Source organism: Lepidochelys olivacea, assembly GCF_965140295.1.
Source record: "Lepidochelys olivacea isolate rLepOli2 genome assembly, chromosome: 25".
NCBI lineage: Eukaryota > Metazoa > Chordata > Testudines > Cheloniidae > Lepidochelys > Lepidochelys olivacea.
This window is the reverse complement of record NC_140435.1, coordinates 18,719,184-18,742,050: the sequence shown is the minus strand read 5'-3', so window position 1 is coordinate 18,742,050 and position 22,867 is coordinate 18,719,184. Positions and strand designations below refer to the sequence as shown.

Sequence of the window (22,867 nt, the reverse complement as noted above, 5' to 3'; positions counted from 1 at the left end):
CTTCTGCAGCTGTGCAGAATTCAGGCTACCGGAGACTAGACTCAAGGAGAGTCCTTAGCAGCATCTTGTGCTCGGACCCTGTCAGGTCCAACATTGCTGCGTGAGGATGGCCGGTACTCTGAAAAGAGACATACAACTAATGCCCAGGTACTGCAGGAAGTGGTGATGGTTGTTCCTTCCCTCTCAATTAGAATGAAAGAAGTGCCCCAGCATGGGGTTAGGAGACACTCTCCAACTAGAGAAAGAAAGATAAAGCTGGTCCGGCCCAGTGTGCTTATTAAAAATCTCATGGCACTTTTCACAAACGTGAATCCTGTTAATCCTGGTGCCTTTGCCAAATTCCAGCTCTGATCATTGCATTCCAGCTCCCTCTGTTTTCCTTGGTGTTTCAGTTGGATTGAATATTCACTTCATGCTCTAAACACTTGTACACCGTAGCTGAGTGTTGTGAAGCAGCTGTCGTGTTTCGTTCTGAAGTGGCAACATTTCATTGCTGGATGAAGTGATCCATGTGCCTCGTCTGTAAAGCACTTTGTCCTCACTCAGGATGAAAGGGGCTCCCAGTCTCTAAATAGCAGAGATTTTATTGCTGTACAACTTGGAATAGAAAAAAAAACAGGGCAGGTGACTATTGATGATGATAAGGTCAGTGTCTAAAATCCATGGAAAAGCAACAAGCAAGTGAGCAGAAGAGCTAGATGTCGCATCAGGAAGTGAGAGGATGATGCAGAGTGCTGATAGGTTTCTTAACTGGCCGCTACAGTTTCAGTGTTGGTGACTGGGTGAAGAACAGACTTACTTTCCATTGCCTGGTCTAAGTGGAAAGAGTTCTCCAGTTACTTTCAAGAAGCTCTGATGTAATGCTGTCTCCCCTAGTTGAGAGTATGCCCCCGTCAGGTCACAACAGCCCAGATAAGCCAGAGGCCAGGGCGTGACTGTGATAAACGATTATAAAGACTGAGGATGAAATCCTGGCCTTGTGGGAGCCAATGGCAAAACTCCCATCTCACCCTAAGTATAACTTGGCTAAATGATGCCTGCACTCAGAACCCCACCCTCTTGGCTTGGGGAGTGCGACAAAGCGGGGGGTAAGTTCATGCTGCCAGCAGGGTGGGAGTATTTTTACTTCCACCTCTCTCTCTCTCTTTCTCTCTGTCGGTTAAAAAGCTTCGCCTGACAATGTAGCGACTGCACCCCTCCCAGCCACTGTTGCTCACTGTTGGATGAAACAGACCAACCAAGATCTGGCAAGTGTTATCCTTAGGGCTGTTCCTGATCTGGGCTTGTCTCCAAGGGAATTTGTGAGCAATGACTGTCGCCTGGATTGTAGTGTTCTTACATCTGCAGAGATCTCACCCTGAGGATTAGTTCTCCCTCCACCCCAGGAAAACCGTTCTGCTCTGTGCCTACAATCTCCTGGTTCTTTCTAGCAAAGCCCTTGTTTATGGGAATTCCGATGAGATTGGAGCAAAGCCACACTTGCGCTCACAGCACCCCGTGGACTCCAGGCAGTGCTAGGGACTGCTGGGATCACACATGGATTCTCGGGACACAATCCCATTCCTAACACGTTTGCTTGTTGTTTGTCTGTATTCCGGTAGCACCCAGAGGCCCAGTCGAGATCAGAGCACTGCACAAACCTAGAGTAGGAGACAGTCCCTGCCCAGAACAGTTTTCCATCTAACTAGACAGAGCAAGTGGGGGAGAAAGGGATGCAACATTCAAGCAGAATGATTGTTTGCACATTATGTTAGTACCACAGTATTTGTTGTAGTTGGATTTTGTTGATTTTTGGGGGGAGCTATCTATTTTACTCTGTGTGGGGTGTTAAATGTAATCTATGGCAGGAGTGAATGAGGAAGATAGGCAAAAAGAGATTCGCTAAAATCTGGCTCATTAATTATTTATTAATAATAAATTCACCCTACAAATTCCGATCACTTTGGAGTACAGTGATGATTGGAACTGTAGGAGCTGAGCAGCGCTGCACATGCATTAACCAGTGGCATTGGGACCAGATTCACCTTTTTAGGCAGCTGGTATCTTTGCAGGGTGTGGGACAAGGCAGCCCCGCAACTGTGTCTCAGGTGGCCATGTGCCCACTGAGCCTGATTCACATGCCGCTGACGGTTTTGTGCAAAGAAGGTTGCTGAGCATCAGGTTTTCCCTGTACTTTCCCGAGCTGCTAAATGTGTTTGAACATTCAGCACGCACTGAGACTGTCTCCGAGAAATGCATCATCTAGGCCAAACCACAAGTTAACCCTAAATGCTGATTCAACCTTGCCTTAAATAAGACACGAATTACCTGCAACAGCCTAAGCTTGAAACATGAAAGCTAGTCTCTGAGCTGCATCCACAGAGTGTGGCATACAGGTGCCCTCCATGCTTCCTACTATACAAACAACTGCTGTGTAATATTAAACATGCAGGGTCCATTGGCACAGCAGTGGAGTGAACTAGCCTCTGTTCTAAAGCCTTGGCTTCAAACCCGAGAACAAGTCTGAAAGGAAGATACGTTTGTTAGTCTCTAGCTGATCCTAGTCTTCTGTGCTTAGTGGGTGAACAGAGACTTGGATCTATAACCAGCTTGTCAATTTTAGCGACCAAAGTCTTTATCCAGGAATGATTTTGTTCAGCATTCCGTAAGGAAACTCCTGCCTGCAAAACCACGACCACCTGTTATTGCCACCGTACGGAATCTCAAACAAGGAAGTGGGCTCTGGAATAATAGGAGACCGTGGCTGGACTGTGGGACCTTTTCTCGCATATCAAAATATAGAGGATGTTCGAACAGTTCATTCTTCCTATTCACTATTTCATTGTGGGACTGGGACATGTATAATAAAAGACAGTCCCTGCCGCAAAGAGTTCACACACAAAATCTGAAAGAAGACCTAACAGTGCTGCAAGGCTGAGGTCGGAAGTCTCTCAGGAGACCTGCTGAGGCTCCTGTGTCCTGCACCATGGGATCTCTGCCCAGATGGGCCTGAGCACACGGTGCCTTGTCACTGCAGTGCTCTGTCTTCCCAGGCTGTCCCAAGCTGAACCCTCATGACAAGGCTCACTTATCATGTAAACGGTCAAAGCTGCCCCCATTCTTTATTATGACAGGCTTGTCTGAGAGCAGCAAGGAGAGCTGCATCAGAGGCCGAGAGAGCCCTGTCGGCTCCATGGCAGCACCCTCGTCTGGGTGGGGCTGAGAAGGGCCTGTGCCTGCTTCAGCAAGGTTATTCTGACCACAAACAGCAGCAAATTCTCTGAAATCATCTTCTTCCTGTTCCTCTTCCGCTGGGGTCAGAAGCACCTGCCTTCTATACTCAAATGGCAGGTCATTGTCAGAGCCTGCCTGCCCCTCCTTGGCCTGTAACATCTCTGCCGTTTCTTCAGTCTGGGTGTAGAGATGCAGCGAGTGAGTCTCTGTGTTCAGGTCAGGCTCCCCTTTGTCTGACGTGAATTCGGTCACTAGCGGTTCTGTGCCGCTGACTTTCTCTGACGGCTCCACAAAGTCTGGCCGCGGCTTCACCTGAAAAGGACAAAGCACGTATTCAGTGCAAAACAGCCTGATATGGGGCATGTGTGTGTCAGTCATCTGTGTGCTGAGTACAAACCATTGTGTCGACATGCCGAAGGCAGAACAGACCCTGGTGCATTTCAGGCAAGAAGCTATGCTATTCCAAGCTCTCAGACCCTTCCAGGGCCTGCCACCAGGCTGGGAGCCTGACGTTGCTGGGACACAGGTCACATGTGTAGCACACTGGATGAGGGACTACGATCGGATTCCCTCTAGCTACTGGCCACAGTGACTCTAGGAGCCTGCTACTTGTGGGGCGCTTCCTGAACTTAGATGGGAAGAAACCTGTGTTTCTGGGGCTGAGAGACCCAGTTTCAAATCCTGCTGCTGACTGTGGGTCTGTATATCTATGGCACCTGGTACAGACCTTTTCCTCCCTCCATATTAGCCCTTTTGGGGCAGAGTTTGGGGGTCAGGTGTGCTCAAATTAATATTTTATTGGCACATTTTGCAGCAATTACATGAGAGCTGCAAAGCCTGATTTGATCGCACCTCCCCATGCAGCTTTGCTCTCCCTCAGACAGTGTTCTGACTTGTATCCCATGAGTTATCTCCTTCCCCCAGCAGACCTCCTGGCCTGTAGCTTCTTCCCAGGGGTGAGAGTTCGGGGTCAGAGACTCACCTGGCTCATCTCCTCAGCTGGGAACTTGATTGCTTCGCTGTCCATGGGGTTGGGCAGAGGCGGGAACAGCACTTTCTTGGCCCTGGAGGACGTTGGCAGAGATTGGTTAATGTGCAGGAGAGCGAAAGGGCAGGGAGAACGGGAGCAAAGTCAGCGCATTCACCTCTTTTTGCTGAAGTGGCAAAACGCAGCCAGGATAGGGACGCCTAGGAATATACTGAGGTACCTGAGGTTGAGCTTCCACTCTGCAGGGTTGGGACCTAGGAGGAAACACAGCTCTGTCTTAGAGCCCCCTGGAACCGGCATCACAAGGGACAGGGAGAACCTGCGGGCTCTGTACCAGTGACCATCCCCACCCTGCCCCGGTCCCAGTGTCCGCGGGCAGCACTTGACATTCGTTCCCAGCCAAGAAGGCAGGGATCATAGAATCTCAGAGTGGGAAGGAACCTCAGGAGGTATCTAGTCCAACCCCCTGCTCAAAGCAGGATCAACCCCAATGTACCGCAGTGAAGGGACTAGGCTTGAGCCTCGAGGTGGCCACGCTGTGGCCATGAACGTGGGTAGTCTCCTTCCCCCAGCACAATCCCTGGATGTCCTGGTTGCTTTCCTTGGCATGCCACCCTTCCCAATAGAGGCGTGTGTTGGTGTCCTGTGATTGTCCCTTGTTTATGCTGGTAATGGCACCTATGTTTGAGGGAGCTAGTTAGGGAATGTCTACACTGCAGTGGGAAGTGAGCAGCCCCGGGGGAGAGAGTGGGGCTAGCAGGGGCTCGAGCTGGCCAACTACAAATAGCTGGGTGGACATGGCAGCTCAGGCTGCAGCTTGGATCTCAGGCTGGGCGGGGGTCAGCCCGAGTGCCAGCAGCACACGCCCAAGGAGTGCCAAGGCCGTGGGTTCCTTTCCCGAGGGGTGACTTGTTTCTGTGGGGGCTGGGTGTCAGCAGGTCTTTTACTAACACAGGGTTTGGCCTCTGTCTAGCTGCTCCTGTGGTGTGTAATGGCAGATTCCAGTCAGGGAGGCTGTGGGGAGGCCAGGCCAGGCCAGGGGACAGGGTCAGGGCTTCAGCCATTCCAGAAAAGATGGTTTTGTGGTTCAGGCAGCAGGCTAGGCCTCAGGGGGCTGGGGTTCAATTCCTGGCTGTGTCACAGACTCACTGTGTGACCTTGGATAGATCGCTTAATACCATTGCGCCTCAGCTCCCATCAGTAGAAGGGGGATCATAATCCTCCCCTTCCTGCCTTACCTATTTAGACTGTAAGGTCTTTCCCTGCTTGCTGGTACAGAGTCTAAGACAGCAGGCCCTGAGCTCTGCTGGGGCCTCTGGGAGCTGCCAAAATACAAATAGAAGTACACATTCCCATTGATCGTTGGACCCCTGGAGGAAGCACAGACTTTTCTGTTTTTCCTGGTTTTGCCTTTGTGAGCATCTTTGCCCTCGGCTTCTACAAAAGCTGCATCATTCTGCTTTCAGGAGAGAGAGAGATGCCGGTCCCCGGGAGAAGAGAAACTCCCGCGGGCAGAAAGAGCCTCTTCCGAGAATCTGAGCCTCCAAGCAGCTTCTGCAACATGGTCACGTCAGTCCCCTCCCTGGGCCAAGCAACATGGGGGGAAGGATCCAGTGGCTGTTACCGAGCTTCGTGGTCTTAAACAGGAGCTGGGGGCTGCAGGACCCATCTCTGTCTGCTGTGGCTGCCTGAATCCCAACTCTGTAGGAGGTGCCAGGCTGCAGGTCCTGTAGGGTGTAGTGGGTCGCTAAGGAATTCGCTTCCTGATCTGATTAGATGATGATGGATTAGTTGAGCTATCAGCAGCATGGAAACCCCTCCCAATTCTGCTTTCTTTCTGAAACCGCTTGTCCCAGTTTTAGCTCTTAAACTGCTTACCACACCCTCCGCCTGCAGAACAGGGGCCCATCAGTCCTGTTCCTTCCTCCCATCTCTCTCTCTCTCTCTCTCTCCCTGCTCTGCCCAGCTTTTCTCTGCTCCTCTGCCAAGCCCTCCTGCACTCCTATCCCTAAATCTATTTGGCACATAGACTCACTGGCCATTCTAGAGGCAGCGGGAGCAGGAGACCAAAGAATCAGGTGTGCTCACTGGCTGATTTCTGCCCCGCTCAGTTATGTGGACTGCCTGTCTGTGAGCCTGGACATGCTGCAGCCCACTGGGGTCGGTAACGCGCTGGAAGGGAGAAAGGCAAAGTCAAGTGTTTCACACTCACATGCCGTTCTGTTGTCCTGCTCACTTGTGTAGCAGATAATGTATTTCTTCAGAATGCCGGGGCATTGGGAGAGTGGTGACGGCTTCCACAGCAGGAAAGCAGAGTTTGCTGTGATGTTCTGGATGTGAATGGGCCCATCAAAAGAAGCTGTGAAAGGAGAGGTAGGAAAGAAAAGCAGTAATTGGCTGCGTGCACGTGGATTCACAGCAAGAAAACAGACCAGGAACCCATGGATCTTCTCGCCCTGGCTTATTTCGTCGGCCCATAACCTGCAACCTTCAGTTCACTTGATCACTAGTGATGAACTAAGTGGTTTAGGGAAAATAAGAACTGACAATATGAGTCTTCAGCCTTTGCTTGAACACAAACCAAACCCTTAGAGGGCTGCCCCTAAAGAATTCCTGCCTCTGCAGAGTGTGGATTATACAGGCATCTTGCTTTCCCACGAATACAGACCAGTGCTCTGAAAAGCCACCCTGCAAGCCATGCGGGTTTGGGAAAGGCCCCTTATGTAGGGCTGGGGAGGACTTCCCCTTGCATCTGTTCTCGTCATGCACTTATTGTGTGACGTAAAACTGAGATGGTCCGTTCTGCAGGGCAGGGACTGTGGCTTTGCTTGTTTCTCTGAAGGGCCTAGCACATTTCACACAGGGCCATGGTGAATAATTTCTTGCTCCCTGGGTGAGGGCAGAAGGTTGCATGGAGGGAGGGGTGTTTCGGTTCTGGGAGGGGTTATTACTACGTGTAACTGGCCAATTTTTAGAACATGAGAAAAGAATCCCTCCCTACAACAATGTATTTAAAAAGAAATCATTCCACCATCAGCCCCCTCTTCTGAGATCACATGCCCTGCCTACTCCAGGTCATCTGTGAGTCACACTCTGCCCAGCACTTGCGTGATAAAAGCAAGTTTAGTGGGTCTTGCCCTTCCCCAGTGGAAACACACCATATGCAGACTTACTGTTAGTAGCAAAGTGGTACATGGAACCAAACGTCCAGTGCTTCTCTGGCCCCCCTCCGTGAATGGCAATTCTGTAACACTTCCTGGGTTTCACTGACCCTGGAGCATAAAATCAGGAGACGTCATCAAACGTCCCCACACGACTCCTCAGATAAGGGGATGAGAGAGAGACCTTTCTGTCCGAACTGCCTGGTCCCAAGGTGAGGGCCTGGCTGCGCCACGGTGTGACTAGGGCTGGGCCTTAGCAGGCACTGAGAAAGTGAGGCCGGCTGCATATCTCAGCTGATTTCCCGGCTTCGCCAAGTCGCGTGAGTTTCCAGCATAAGTAAAGGAACCTTGTGAGAGACCAAAACGTGCACAGGTCCCAAATGACAGCTGGACTCATCTGTAAATTGAACTTAGAAAGCATGGATGGCTTTGGCACCAGATGGTACCATGCACTTGCCTCACACTGACTCTTCCTGACTTTGGGCCATTGAAATTGATGCAGAGATTCATGCTGGCTGCAGTGGGTTTGGATAAAGCCAGCTGTTACCACATGGGCATTTAGTTTCCAAACAACTGGCAGAGGGAGGAGGGTCCCAGTAGGGAGGGGTGCTGGGAGAGGGAGGCTGAAGAAAGGTATGTTAAACAGGTGGGTTTTGTCCTTGTTACCTGTATTCACATTGCTGTCCTTTTCAAAGAATTGTTTGTGGCTGCATTCCTCTTGGTCCTCCTGGGGCTCTTCCAGGGGTTGCTTCTCAAAGCAGTAGAAGGTCCCATTGGTCTTTGCTGCCCACTGCACTGTCACATTGCTGCCATCCGAGGTGACGTTCAGAAAATTCATTTCTGGGAGGAAATATAAGGAGATATTTCAGCAGGAACACGGCACCAACGGCACGAAGACATGGCACCAAATTCACGGCATCCGGGGCAGGCAGCACTGGGGCAGGGGCACAGTCTAGTTCTCTGTTCGCCAGTTACCCAAAGCCCTGATCCTGCAGTTGCTCAGAGAGGGAGATGTGGGCTCTTGTCCCCCTTTGCAGAGGCCTTGCAACATTGAGAGCTTTGGGGATGCAGTTTGTTAAAATCCCAAAGAGGGAAATAACCCAGGGAAATGGCTGTGAGTCACTATGCCATGGAACTCAATGCTCTGCCTTCAGTCCCTGTCTGAGGCCACAGCAGCAAGGCCAGCAGTGGATGGGTCTGGTTCTTTCAGGAGGCTCGTTAGGGTAGCAGCTGTTTGGAGGGACCGCTGGTCTGAGGCATGGAGGGGAAGCTGAGGTCTCTGTACCTGTGCGATGTTCTGGAGGAATGTGATACGTCCGCACAGGACCTCTCCCTGCTGGGTTAGATGCGCTCATAGAAACGTGATACTCTGCCCCAGAGAGAGCCAAGATCAGCGTTGTCTCGTCCTTTTCAGGGACCTCCTTCTTCAGCACTGTGCACCTGCACGCTGGCATGTAGACAGCTAGCGTGTAATTGACTTTCCACTGCTCCTCATGGGCTTCCTGACAGGGGGTTGGAAGGGTGACACTAAGTGACAAGATCCTGGCTCCCCTGAAGCTGTGTGTGTGTGTGTGTATAACTTGGGCAGAATTAAGGAGCCTTGCATAAATGGTCATGCAGTCTGGGCTTGTTTATAGACCTCATGCAGTGGCCAGGAAGCTGCTGTCGCAGCTGCTGTATTACTGCGGCCGTAACCACCACCAGATTGAACACACCACAGACCCATCTGGACTCTGAATTAGGGAGGATGTTGGCCCTACAGCTTGCATCCTGATTGGACCAGAGGGTCCATAGCCCTGTCACAGGAGAGTTGAGACCCCATTCACGCTGCGCCCTGGAACTGCATTGTGACAGGGTCCCCGGAAGTGATGGCGTGTCTGGTGGTGGAGCTGCACCCCATCCACACACTGCATTACCTGCCAATGGAACGTCACGTTTCTCTGCCCGTTCCTCCCGAGTCTCCCCACCGTGTAAGTCACCTCTGGAATTTCTGGAATGACAGCAGGGAATTCTGGCCACCTGTTTGTTTCTCTCTGCAAAGTCCTGCCCTCTAGCTTTCCTCCCCTCAGATGCCACTTAGAATCATAGAATCTCAGGGTTGGAAGGGACCTCAGGAGGTCATCTAGTCCAACCCCCTGCTCAAAGCAGGACCAATCCCCAATTTTTGCCCCGATCCCTAAATGGCCCCCTCAAGGATTGAACTCACAACCCTGGGTTTAGCAGGCCAATGCTCAAACCACTGAGCTATCCCTCCCCTGACTTTCACTTTCCTCCCCTCCCCCAAGTCAGCCTCTCTTCTAAGCCATTCAGCCCAGAGTGAACCATGTGGAATCTCGCACCCTCAGGAACAAAGATGGATTTGCTCCAGCCGCTCCAGTAGCTGCTCCAATGGGCCGTTCTGTGCCGAATCTGGACTTCACAGGCTGCTGTTGTTTCCAAGCTGCATATCACTAAAGCAAACCAAGACACCGGGGACTGAGTGACAGAATCCAGCAGGAGTTTTCAGCTTCATATGGGCACCATGCCCTTCTGGCTAGCTGGAGTCAGTTTCAGGGAGCCTGGGCCTGGGGTCAGAGGGGCTTGGGTCCCCTGAGCATCAGAACAGAATCATGGGACACTACTCTTACTCGCTGCTGCTGGAGCTTGAGGCCACATTCCTGTCGGATGAGAAATTACCTCCCAGCAAGAGAGTTAAGGAGCAGGTGGGTGTTTGAGTGACTGGCAGTGCATGGATTTGATCAGCAGCTGTAATTCTGAGTGCCTGGAAAGGAGCAGAGGGTGGAGAGACGAGGCAACCTGGCACTCCCCCAGCTGCAGTGTGTTTCACAGAACAGAGGTTTTGCCACCGCTTTCCTCTAACAACACCCACTCCCAGTTTCTCTACCTTCAAGGCAGCACAGGCCTGTGTATCCATTCCCCGGGCGCTTCCGAGGGGGTCTTTGTGGGATGTGGGGACTCAGCACAAGGGTTTATAGGCTGTGAGCAGCCGTACAAATCTGGTTCATACATAAACCAGAACTGGGCAATAGGGGTGTTGACTCGAGCCCTCTCAGCCTCCCTCTCCCAGGAACGTGCAGTGATATTGAGAGGAACTCTTGGGCAGAAGGTGCACGGAGGGTCCCCAGGCCTTCCCGGCAGGTGTTTTTCTCACTGTGCTGGGATCAAGAGCTTCAAATGCCATTGGCTGTATCTGTGAGGGTACAGTATAATAAGCTGACCTGTTATGTTGTTACGCTTGTATTCACCTCGTGTCTGACACTCCACCTAAAAGCAAACCGGACAAGGCTTATACAAAGGCAGTATTTCTTCACACAGCACCCAGTCACCCTGTGGAACTCACTGCCGGGATGTTGTGAAGGCCAAAAATATAACTGGGTTCAAAAAAGAATTAGATGAGTTCATGGAGGACAGGTCCAGCAATGGCTATTAGCCAAGATAGTCAGGGACACCACCCCTTGATCTGGGTGTCCCTAAACTTCTGACTGCCAGATGCTGGGACTGGGCGACAGGGGATGGATACTCGATAACTGCCCTGTTCTGTTCACTCCCTCTGGCACATCTGGCACTGGCCACTGTTGGAGGACAGGACACTGGGCTAGGCAGACCATTGGTCTGACCCAGTGGGGCCATTCACATGTTCTTGTAAAGTGCTTTGGTGGTGGGGAGCCCACCTCTTACGATACTCATGCAAGGAGTTTTCTGCAAAACAAATACAGCAGGAGAGAAAGAGCCTGAGACCATCGGAGCAAAGCTGGCGCTTTCTCAGCAGGAGCAACTCCTGCAGCTTCATTGCTCTGCGAGAAAGCTCGAGGCACCTGCTCCATCCCAGAACAGTGTGGATTGCAGTGCTAAAAAATGAGAACTTGGGAGTAAGCATCCAAGTTTTGTCCCTCTGGCCTGGTCACTGTTTGTAACCCCGGAAGAGGTGGATTAAAGTCCAACAGGACAACTCTCCAATGCTATCTCCAGATGGCGTTCAGCCCCAGCTCAGGGCTCTATGCCATGACACCAGTGGCTGGCAGGGGAACCTGGGCCCACCCTCTACATTGGTTCAAACCCAGGAACCCCGCAACCAGCGATCAGGGCTGCTCAGTCCCAGTCCTTGCTGCTGTTTCCCTGGGCTCCTTCCTGCCCAGCCTTTCTCTCTCCTTGCTTGTTTCTGGGTTTGCCACTGGAGCTTCCTCTACTCCCTGTTGCTACCTCACCCCTGCCATGCCTCTTGCCAGAGTCCTTACTCCAGGGCAGGATCTCTGGGCTTACTCTGCCCTTGGAGTCTCTCCTTGTTCCTGACATTTCCCTCATCCCAGGGATCGTCTGCAGCCTCCTTCCCCAGCAGCCCCTTTCTGCTCTCAGCTGCTTGGCTCTCCAGTGCTGGGTTTCACTCTGTTAACCCTGGCCCTCCTGCTCAGGTGAGGCCAGGAGACTAACTGGCCTCTCAGGCCCTCACTAACCCCACCCCCCTAGCTCTGGTATGGGGTGCTGGGGCCTGGGTGCTGTTGGCCGGTGCAACGAAGGGGCAATTTGTATCACATCTTTGAGAACGACTTCATTGGAAACAAACTGCAGGATTTTATTATTATTATCTGGGTTTTTCCTCCTATCTAATCCCTGCAAACAAGCCCCAGATCCTGTCAAGGGAGACAGCATAATCCATCCCTGGTAAGGGAGGGGAGACTTTATTATACAATGAAACAGATGGAAGGAGCAGCTGGGCTGCGGGAAATACGTCACCAGGGCCCTGAGCTGCTCGGGCAGTGGGTGCACGAGACGTGCTTACAATGGTAACGACGATTAACGATCATCAGCTTCCACCATCAGCGTCCTCGCTGTGGGATTACTGGGAGGAGAAGTAGTGAGCCTGAGCAGGGCTGGGGTCACTCACCTTAGTGTCCCTGCCCCTTGGGCCTTCACTTTTCTGAGTGCTGGTCACTGTGTCTGTTCAACCCACCTGTGTCCATTCGGTGTCATTCCTCTGTCTGTACCGAGCTTCCCTTCGTAACGGCTCGTATCTGACCGTCCAGGAATCTAGCTGCTGCAGTGTAAGCGTCAGGGTACCGCTGGATTTAGAGAATGTGATTCGATGAGGCAGTGGCGGATCCAATTTGACTGGAATGACAATGTGACAGTAGGCGTCACTGGGGCTTGTAACAGGCGGGGCAGATGGGTGGAGGTGGTGTGTGATTTCAACAGGGCCAAGGGCACCTCAGACACCCATTGTGTGTGCGCACACACAAACACAGTGGTGTCCACATCACACAAAACACCAGCGCAGGTGCCTCCGGCTGCCATGTTGGCAGACCCAGCAGAAAGGCCCAGGGATGAATGGCTATGGAAACTGAGCTCCACAATTCTGCTAGCCCCATCTGGGGCAGAGCTGGGATACACGGTGGGGGGGGGGACATGTGGAGCCTCCCCTGCCACTGTCGTCCTGGGGGCAGGACGAGGATGCAGGTTCCAGGTTTGTCAGTCCAGCTGCTTTCACAAGCTGTAGATTTTGCATCACAGGAAAGCAGCTGTTTGCTTCCTAAGGAGGCTCATGTGGCCCCCTGCTAACCCAGCTGCAGCATCAAGGGAGCTGGCGTTAGCCCCCGCCCCAGCAAGGGCCAGTGCTATGAAGAAAGCATACTTCAGAGGGCTGCTTACTGGCGTTCTCCAGTTGCAAAGTGATGTTCTGGGTCCTCTCAACTCTGCCTCCACTGTGGGATTCCACCCAGGCGGTGAGGTTCTGTAGGACCCGCAGTGTCCGATAAGGAAAGCTGCAGTGAGTGGAGGACTCCGTCTTGAATTCCTTGCAGGGATAGGTGCTGTGATAACTGTGGAAGGAAGAAACCTGGTTGCTGCAGTGCCAGGCTGTCCCCGTTATTGGCTGTAGCGCGTCCGTGATGCAGTGCCAGTGTGCCGCTGTTGCCCATCCGCCCCCGGCCTACCCCTTGTTAGGCAGGCCTGGTGTTGCTCTAGCCAGCCTTGCCCAGGGACCGTGACTGAGAGGAAAGCTGGAACCCCCTGCTCTTGGCAAGGCTCATTTGCTGCTGAATCTACAGAGGATGACTTATGCTAACCAGGCTAGATCCTGAGTGTGTCTGAGCGAGGCCTGCGCTGGCTGAGCCAGGCACAGCTCAGGGCAACATGGCCAGCAGCGGTGGAAGAAAGCGAGCCAATCTTCTTCCCTACTGCTTTTGCCCCTTACTCTTCCTGCTGCTGGCACCAGAGGGCCTAACGCGCACACTTTGCAGCCCCAGAGCTGAGTCTTATTCCTTTGGCTGCGTGCTCAGGCCGCCTGGAATTCAAATATCTTCACCATCCACATGTACAAACTGTCTGCAGGGTTCTGCGCAGGAACTCTCGCTTGTTTCTAATGCTTTTGTATGGGGTCCTGGCTGAGAATTTAGGGAGATGGATGAATGCTAAGTTCCCCACCTCCCTGTCCAGATTCTACCTACCCCATCACCTTCACTGGCATTCGACTTACCCTCCCCTCCAGTGGATTTCTGTCTTTCCATCCCCTGTCACCTTCCCTGCCTTCTATCCATCATCCTTCTCCCCAGCATCTTTATGCATACATTACCTGACATCCCAAAAACGTACTAGTGAGTTAGTTTTGTGTGCTTTGAGATGTGCCATGAATCCTTCTCCATCACCACCACCCACTCCCTGGTGCATGATGCAGGTGGGTTTTTATTCGCTTGATCTACCTATCCATCTCTATTGTTCCCATCACCGTAGTAGGCAGACAATGCCATCACGGCACAATCCTTCCCACTCACTTGGTCCCACTGTTGGGGCTTCCGACTCACCAAAACTTAAGAGTATAGGTGACATTTCCTGATGTGGGCTTAGCTCTCCAAGTGCAGATGAAATTGCATTGGGTGCAGTTCCTGTAGCAAACCAAATCAGGATCCTCGGCAGAGCCTGCGGCACACAAAGAAACAGTTGGAGTTGTTCTTTCCTGTTCGATTGGCTTAGCAGAGGTGCAGTGTGTGTAGGGAGTAGCAGGAGGCTGGTGCGAGTGTCTGTACAGAGCCACTTAGGCTACAGAACCTTGGGGGTTTGCCACAGGGTTGTTTTCCTTTCCACCTGCCCACACAATGGGCTACAGGTTTTCACTCCCTGCCCAGCGACCCTGCCCTCTGGAGCTGGATTCAAGGTCCAGGGCAAAACGTTACCAGGATCCATAGGAACTACCCCACACTACAATGGGCTGTGCCTATGTCAAAGAGAGAGCACAATCCTGGCACCTTTCCAGGCCTGGCCTGTGGTTCTAGCCTTGGGCTGCCTGATCATGGTAATGGGCTAAACCCTAGCACAGGGCTGAGCATCTGCAGCATGCCTTCTTCCTCTGCTCGCAGCCCATGCTGCAGTGACCCCCAAGGCCAGCTCTTACCTCCACTTCTTTGTCTGTCTTCTGGGTTTTCAAGCCTTTAGAGATATGTTCCTGCCCCCCTCCCCTCCCCCAAGTGCAAGAAAGACTATGGGATCATCTGGGGCTCTGTGGGAAGCCTGCTCCTTACCCCATCTAACCCCGTCCCCATTAGCCACAGGCTGAAATGAAGCGAGCCCCGCAGGGCCACAACAGATCTGCCCTTCTCTGCAGGAAGGGAAAGAAGGGTTTGATGCTTCCAAACTGTGGGTGTGTCTGTCTGTGCGGGGGGGGGTATGTCCAAGGGTGTATGCGGGAGAGAGAGAGTGTGTGTGTGTGAGGGACTGTGACTGGTGCATCTGTGTGCGCTAAAGAACATGTGCGGGCAGTGTATGAGTGGATGAGTTTGTATGGGGCAGAGGGAGAGATTGGAGAGGTGAGAGAGAGATTCTGTTTGCATATGGAGTAAGAGATAAAGTCTATGTGGCATTTGTGTTTGCATGAGGTGTGTGGGAGGGGGGAAGAATGTGTGTGGTTTACTCGGCTCGCTTGCAAGGCTTCTATTTCCTTCTGCTCAAAGTGTTGGTGAGTACAGATCCCCAGAGGAAAATCACCTCTGTCTGAAAGGCACTAAGTAGCTACAGCCCCTATGACTTACGGGGCCACAACTCCCCAGGTGTCTCAGTGGGATAGCCTGGGTGGAAGGATAATTTTCATTTGTAACATACAATGCAATTTTGTTTGTTCTTATTGCTTTTGTAACATTATCAGGCAGGTTGTGTAAAAAAGGCCAGTAGCTGCAGCCTGTGTCCTGCTGATAATAGCTTTCTTTGAAAGGGTAATAAGCCTTGTGAACAGGGTGGAAGCGGTAGATGTGGTAAGTGACTTTACTAAGACTTGACTTTACTAAATCTTTTGATACTGTCTCACATGACCTTCTCGTAAACAAACTAGGGAAATACAACCTCAGTGGAGCTACTATACAGTGGGTGCATAACTCGCTGGAAAACCGTTCCCAGACAGTGGTTCATAATCACGCTGGAAGGGCATATTGAGTGAGGTCCCGCAGGGTTCCCAGTTCTGTTCAATATCTTCATCAATGATTTAGATCAGGGGTTCTCAAACTGGGGGTCGGAACCCCTCAGGGGGTCACGAGGTTATTACATGGGGGGAGGGGTCACAAGCTGTCAACCTCCACCCCCAACCCCACTGTGCCTCCAGCATTTATAATGGTGTTAAATATATTAAAAAGTGTTCTTAATTTATAAGGGGGGTCGCACTCAGAGGCTTGCTATTTGAAAGGGGTCACCAGTAAAAAAGTTTGAGAGCCACTGATTTAGATAATGGCATAGAGAGTACACTGATAAAGTTTGCAATCAATAATAAGCTGGGAGGGTTGCAAGTGCTTTGGAGGACAGGATTAAAATTCAAAATGATCTGGACAAACTGGAGAAATGGTCTGAAATAAATAGGATGAAATTCAATAGGGACAAATGCAAAGTACTCCACTGAGGAAGGAACAATCAGTTGCACACGTACAAAATGGGAAATGACTGCCTAAGAAGGAGTACTGGGGTAGAGCAATCTAGGGATCATAGTGGATCACAAGCTACTTATGAGTCAACAGTGTAACACTGTTGCAAGAAAAGCAAACATCATTCTGGGATGTATTAGCAGGAGTGTTGTAAGCAAGACATGAGTAATAATTCTTCCACTCTACTCCACACTGATAAGGGCTCAACTGGAGTATTGTGTCCAGTTCTGGGGGCCACATTTCAGGAAAGATGTGGACAAACTGGAGAAAGTCCAGAGAAGAGCAACAAAAATGATTAAAGAAAACATGACCTGTGAGGGAAGATTGAAAAAAAAATGGTTTGTTTAGTCTGGAAAAGAGAAGACTGAGAGGGGACATAACAGTTTTCAAGTACATAAAAGGTTGTTACAAGGAGGAGGGAGATAAATTGTTCTTATTAACCTCTGAGGACAGGACAAGAAGCAATGGGGTTAAATTGCAGCAAGGGAGGTTAAGGTTGGACATTAGGAAAAACTTCTTAACTGTCAGGGTGGTTAAGCACTGGAATAAATTGCCCAGGGAGGTGGTGGAATCTCCATCATTGGAGATTTTTAAGAGCAGGTTAGACAAACACTTGTCACGGATACTTAGTCCTGCCTTGAGGGCAGAAACTGGACTAGATGACCTCTCGAGGTCCCTTCTAGTCCTACAGTTCTAGGATAAGGGTGACATAGGATCCAGGCAGCTGGGCATCTCCGACTCAATAAGGCTGGGTGCACGCACAGGCTAGGTGATGAGCAAAGGCCCTCTCCCCCTCTGCTCTCAGGGGACTGGAAGCTCATTTCTCACTGTAAATGATTGTGAAGAATTGGAGGCTTTCCCCCAGCCAGGAGCCAGGCCTGGCACTGCAGCACCTTTGAGTGTCCCCAGGACACGATGAATGAGATGTCCCTTGGGGGGGCCTGTGCCATTGTGGGGAGATTCAGGGCAGATGCCATTGTACTCTGACCCCCCCCCATTTTCAGCTTGGGAAGCTGGGGGAGAAGGTCCGAGGGGCTCCCTGGAAGCACTTGGGGGGCCAGTTTCTGTGAAAGGGGACTGTTTTGTATTCAGGACTACAAAAAGGAAGGGGGAAAGCAGGGATAGGAGTAAGGCGAGCTAATCGCCTTCAGGAACTGCAGCTCCCCCGACCAGTCACGCTGCCAGCTCAGCTCAGCTCTCTGCACTAGAGACACGCAGCCTAGGAATAACTTGCCCACACGTCGCTGCTTCAGGAATTCCGATGCAGGTCCAAACGTAACAGATGTTGGCCAGAAAATACGGACTCCTGAAAAGGAGGGTTCGTCTCCTCCCAGCTGAATCAGCCTCATACTCGTTCTGGAAAAGCTGCTCTAGAAGGGCTTCTGCCCGTGGCAGAACAGCCGAAACTTCCTGACGGGGAATCTGAACTCGACGTAAAGAGAACCCTGCTCCCTTTTGCCCAGGGCAGGTTCTCAGCACTGAGCCCTTGTAATGGAATCGTGACCCTTTTGCTGTTGCTTTAGAAATAATCCCCAACCCAAAACAGCAACAATTTACTGCCAAAACCCTGGTCTGTGAGAGTGAGAGTCTGTGGAGGGGAAGCCTCATTATCACCCAGCATCGCTCGTCTGATGGTTCTTTTAAAGATATCTCTGATCTCTGTACACCACAGAACCACTTACCGCTCAGTGCGAGCGCAGCCAGCAGCAGCAGCCAAGCCATTGTCAGTCCAGTTGCTCCCGCACCATAACCGAGGGGAGCAGCACGGAGGGCTCAGCGCTTGGTGACTTTACTCCGGGCACAGTGACTGGCTCTGCAGAGTGACCCTCCCGAGTCTCACAGAGCTCCTGGACCCAGAGCAACTCGGTGACAACTCATCTGGCACGCACATTTCCGATAAAAGGTGACAAATTTCCCCATGCATACTAAAGGTGCTCACACATTGCAGCAGAAACTGAGGTGTCATTACACGCCTCGCTTTTACCAAAAGCAAAAGAGAAACAAAAAAAAACTATCCCACTTTGAGAGGTGCACCATTCTGTTCTGTCACTTCAGGGAAGCATCACCAAAACCACAAGATCACACCACACATAGAAAGCGGAGAGAGAAGAGCAAAGTAAGCAAAAGCATTGTGTTCTTATGAACCCCACACCGGAGTCCATCTCTATCACACAGGACTGAATCTGGAGTCTTTCAGACTCCAGTCCCTGTTACAGAGGGGCAAATCTGGAGTCATTCCACTGACGTCAGTTTAGTTACTGCAGATTTACACCAGCGTAACTGAGATGAGAATCTGCCTGACACATCCAGGCGTGCATGAGTGTGTGTGTTTGGACTTCTCTTATTTCCAGAGCATGACTCCCTATGTGTGTGCGTGCGCATGTTTGTAGGGATGTGTGAGTGTGTTTGCCGTGCATGAAGAAGCTTTTCTGATGAGGTTTTCCTAGTTTTTCTGATGCTGGCATTTCTGGGCAGGATTTTCCATCCCTGGTTTATTTAGGATTTCTTAGGCAAGGTTATTTCAGAGAAAAACTAATCTCTTTAAAGAGGGGCTTTCATTATGAGGAGAACACAGAGCTATGAGTCCTCCTCTGATGAAATTGTTCCCTTAAGCCCTAGCTTCCCCTTTGATCGGATCCTGGCATGGTCCCTTGCTTATGATATCACAGCCTGTTGTAGAAATAACTGTGACTGTAATAAATTCAGCACAGTGTCTTCACTGGAGGATCCACAAGAGGAGCAGATGGGCCAGGATAGGAAAACCTTTTTGTTTAAATAAAGAAATAATTAGCAAACTTGCCTGGGGAGAGGGCAAAGCCCTCAGGAAAGTTTACAAGAACCCAAGTTTTAAGTAAGATGTGTTTGAAATTTTTCCTTCATGCCAGTTCCCTGCGTCTAGACTTGAAGCGAGTGGCAGTTACTGCTGTTCACCCTAGAAGACTCTCTCCACTCTCCTGTCTACACTGCAATCAAACAGACAAACCCCACGACAGCACCTGTCTCAGAGCCCCGGTCAGCTGACTCAAGCTCATGCTACAGGGCTAGAACTTGAAGTGCAGACGTTCCTGTTCGGGCTCCAAAACCCAGCCAGAGGGCTGGGTCTCAGAGGCCAAGCTCCAGCCTGAGCATGAATGTCTACACTGCTATTTGTAGCCCTGCGAACCCAGAGTCAGTTGACCGGGGCTCTGAGACTCTGCCGCACTGTTGGTTTGTTTTGCAGGGTAGATGTACCCTTAGAGGCACCTTCCAGCCAAGGGTCTCAAGCCCTTTACAAACATCAGAGAATGAAGCCTGCCACATCCTGGCCCAGAGAGGGCCCCGGACCAAATGAGTGGTGGTGTGACCTGGTGCACAAGGTCACAGACCCACCCAGGTTTGGCCCAGCCACCCCACCTTCCCCAGCATGACGGGGGGGCCGGGCCAAACCAGAGTGGTGCTGTGACCCCATGTGCCAGTCACAGTGCTCAGAGCAGGGAGCCGGGTGCAGCCCGTGGGGTAGGAGCCACCATTGAGGGGTGAGTGTGGAGTGGGCCTAGATCGGGGATGGGCCTATTATAGGGTCTGCTGGCTGCCGTGAATATTCCTAAGTGTTCTGCCTCTTTTGCCCATAACTAACTTCCTCACCCTAATAATATCGGGGCATCCTTAGCCTATAGGCAAGTACATTAATTATCCCAAACTTGTTAGCACATACATCAGCTGGTTACTATGGCAATCCTGCAGCTATGCACCTGCTGAGGTTGCTATCTCAAAATACCCCAAAACCAGTATCAACTGACTTCTCGTGGTTGCCAGTCAGCGTTTTATGCAAGATCACAGCAAAACTGCATATTGCACAATAAGATATTAAGGCATCTTGTGACTTAGGATCACCGCTGGTCAACTTACTTACATTAAGGCTTCTAGGCCTAACTGCCTTATGCTAATATCTGACAGGGTTGGGCCTGTAGGTTGTGTGCATTATTGCTAGAGATGAGATCTTATCTTAAGGTAGGTTCAAATCTAGAATGTACTGCATAAGCTACACCGAAGAGGATGCTAGAAGATAGGTGTGACGAAGTGGAACTGTTCTTAATGTTTCCTCTGAAAAGTGTGGGGGTGCCTCAGTTTCCCCTAGGCAGTTCTTAAGTATCTAGGGGGTGGGAAAAGGGTGTATGATCATTGCAGAGCCCTAGAGGGCAGGTGTGTGCAGGGGTCTGGACACAGACAATGGCCGACATCCTGTTTCCTGGCAACTGGTGCCCTGGGCCCTTCCCGGCTGCAAGGTGAGAGCTAATGGGTTGGAGAAAAAAGGAATCCGGTGACCTCCTGGCCTGGGAAAGGGACAAAGCCCAGAGGAGGAGGGGCTGGAGGGAGTTTCAGTTTGGGACTGGCTGGAGACATGGAGTGAAGGGCAGATGTGGTTGTCTGGCTCACTGCCCCCCAAAATGGACCAGGCTGAGGGGTCCTGTTCTCTGCACTTACAAGCTCTGGTTTAGACCCTGTTCGTGTTGTCTAATAAACCTTCTGTGTTACTGGCTGGCTGAGAGTCCCGTCTGACTGCGGAGTTGGGGGGCAGGACCCTCTGGCTTCCCCAGGACCCTGCCTGGGTGGACTCGCTGTGGGAAGTGCACGGAGGGGCAGAGGATGCTGAATGCTCCGAGGTCAGACCCAGGAAGGGGGAAGCCGGGTGAGCTGTGTGTCCTGCAGACAGGCTGCTCCCAGAAAGGAGACTTCCCCAGAGTCCTGCCTGGCTTCGTAGGGAGCAGCTCCAGAGCATCGCCCGGGGACTCCGTGACAATAGGCCCCAATCCTTTACAGGGCATCAGTTTCAGATCTTGGCCTGGGCCCCCAAACGCTTCCCGTGTGGCCCTGCCAAGGTCACATCGCAGGTCTGTGGCACAGCCAGTGCTAAGCCGGTCAAGACTCTTGTCTGCAGCTGCTTGTATATGCCCCATACTGTGCCTGGAACGGGCTCTTCCCAGGCAAGCCAATGAACTGCGAGCCTCAGGCCTCTTCCCAGCTCTTGTGCTGTGGTAGGAAACCTCCAGCCCTTCTAGGGCAGGCACGCAGTCCTCCTGCCTTCCCGCTGCCTGGCTTGTGCCCAGTGCTACAGGAGCCGCCCTGGAGGGCCCCCGGCCAGGGCTACGCTGTCCCCACAGATCCACTGGCTGCAGGGCACTGTGCACGGGCTGCTCCAAGCCGTCATGGCTGCTCCAGCACCCTGTGTCCACACGGGCCCCGCAGCCATCAGCAGGGTCCGAGCCAGGATCTGCAGCAGGAAATGCAGACGTCCCTGCTGCTGGGGCTGGAGGAGTCATTCCCTTAGCCGTGTGTATGTAGCAGGCTGGTGCAGTGGCTGGGACCAGCCACTGCAGGGAGACACTATCCCAGGCCGAGCCAGCGCTTCAGAATTAGGATTAGCAGGTGTTGTTCTGGCTGTAGTGGTTCCAGGCCAGCGCTCGCACTGATAAGGGTGTCTCTGACCAGCAGTGCCCACTTCTCCCTTTGCCAAGGATCCTGATTCCACAGGGAGGGCAGGAAGCAGGCTGAGACCCCCTGACCCTTCTCAGCAGAGAGTGCTGTGCCTGAATTAATGTCTGAGCCTGGTCGCACACCCAGCTGGACGGGAAGAGATGCTCCAGCCCCTTCAGTCCGCAGCACAGAGCAGAGTGCGCGGGGCCTGACTGCCCAGCGTGCTGCACGTCCCTTATGCTTGGCGGTGTCAGTCGCCTGACAGAGACCCTGGAACTCCCTGCGATGCCGCGGCCTTGGGCCTCCCGGCTCTAGCCATGGTCTGAGAGTCCATCCAGCCGGAGAGGAGGAGAGACACGACGTGACTGATAGCAAACTTGCTGGGGACAAGACCTGACCATGCTGGCAGCTGGAAATAGCTCAGCCCCCCAAATGGAGCGGGACAGAGGCAGGGCTCCAGCATAGACAGGGCTCAGCAGAGCAGAGGGGCTGGCACCTCCAAGGCTGGTGGGGCTGCTGCTCCCAGCCCCAAGGGTGAAATTATGATAGTCTCTCCAGCTGGATTGGCTTGGGCCCTGTTTGAGTATCTCCGCCATCAGTCTCCGGTGGGGGTTGCTAGCTGGAATTAGTGCTTCAGGCTTTGGCAACTGGCTGCAGAAGATGCTAGTCACGTCCTTTCATGTTCTCCTGGAGGGTGCCCTGTTGCTGTTGTAAGATGTAATAAGATGGGCTTCCCTTGCCTCTCTGACATGGGCTGGGGCCATCGTGCTGGGCCCTGGTGCCCCATTGCTGCTTGCCAGTGCTCGTCTTGCAGCGTAGAGCACTCCCAGCCTCGCACCAGTGGGGCCAGACTCTGTTCCGCAGGCACTGGGCGATACAGTGAAACCTCCTCTTCGTAAAACAGCACAGATACCTGCAAAGGGTGGGAACCACTGACCTAGAGGCCAGCAAGAGGGCATGCACTCAGATAAGCCTGTGTCGTCCCTCCAGCAGCCCCGGCTTGGCAGGTCCTGGAGCTACTATTTCTGCAAATACTATGGTTCCCTCATCTGGTTTCCTGCGATCACGGGAAGGAGGCTGAGTGAGTTTAACTCAGGGGACAGCAAACATGCACAGCATCTTCCTGAAAGCAGCGTCCCCTTTGATGGCGTCACACAGGG

General features: G+C 52.1%; 1 protein-coding gene across 1 annotated transcript; it reads right to left on the bottom strand.

Annotated features, from left to right (window-relative positions):
• Nucleotides 1-3,063: 3,063 nt before the first annotated feature.
• Nucleotides 3,064-17,975, bottom strand: IL12RB1 (interleukin 12 receptor subunit beta 1; the record flags this gene model as incomplete). Its single annotated transcript, XM_084614211.1, has 15 exons — nucleotides 3,064-3,525; nucleotides 4,196-4,277; nucleotides 4,359-4,455; nucleotides 5,826-5,969; nucleotides 6,414-6,560; nucleotides 7,375-7,473; nucleotides 8,029-8,202; nucleotides 8,648-8,864; nucleotides 9,279-9,352; nucleotides 9,702-9,812; nucleotides 10,581-10,626; nucleotides 12,311-12,468; nucleotides 13,006-13,175; nucleotides 14,157-14,271; nucleotides 17,936-17,975. The coding sequence occupies 15 exons, from the start codon at nucleotides 17,973-17,975 to the stop codon at nucleotides 3,064-3,066; spliced, it is 2,136 nt and encodes a 711-aa protein (XP_084470337.1).
• Nucleotides 17,976-22,867: the final 4,892 nt, after the last annotated feature.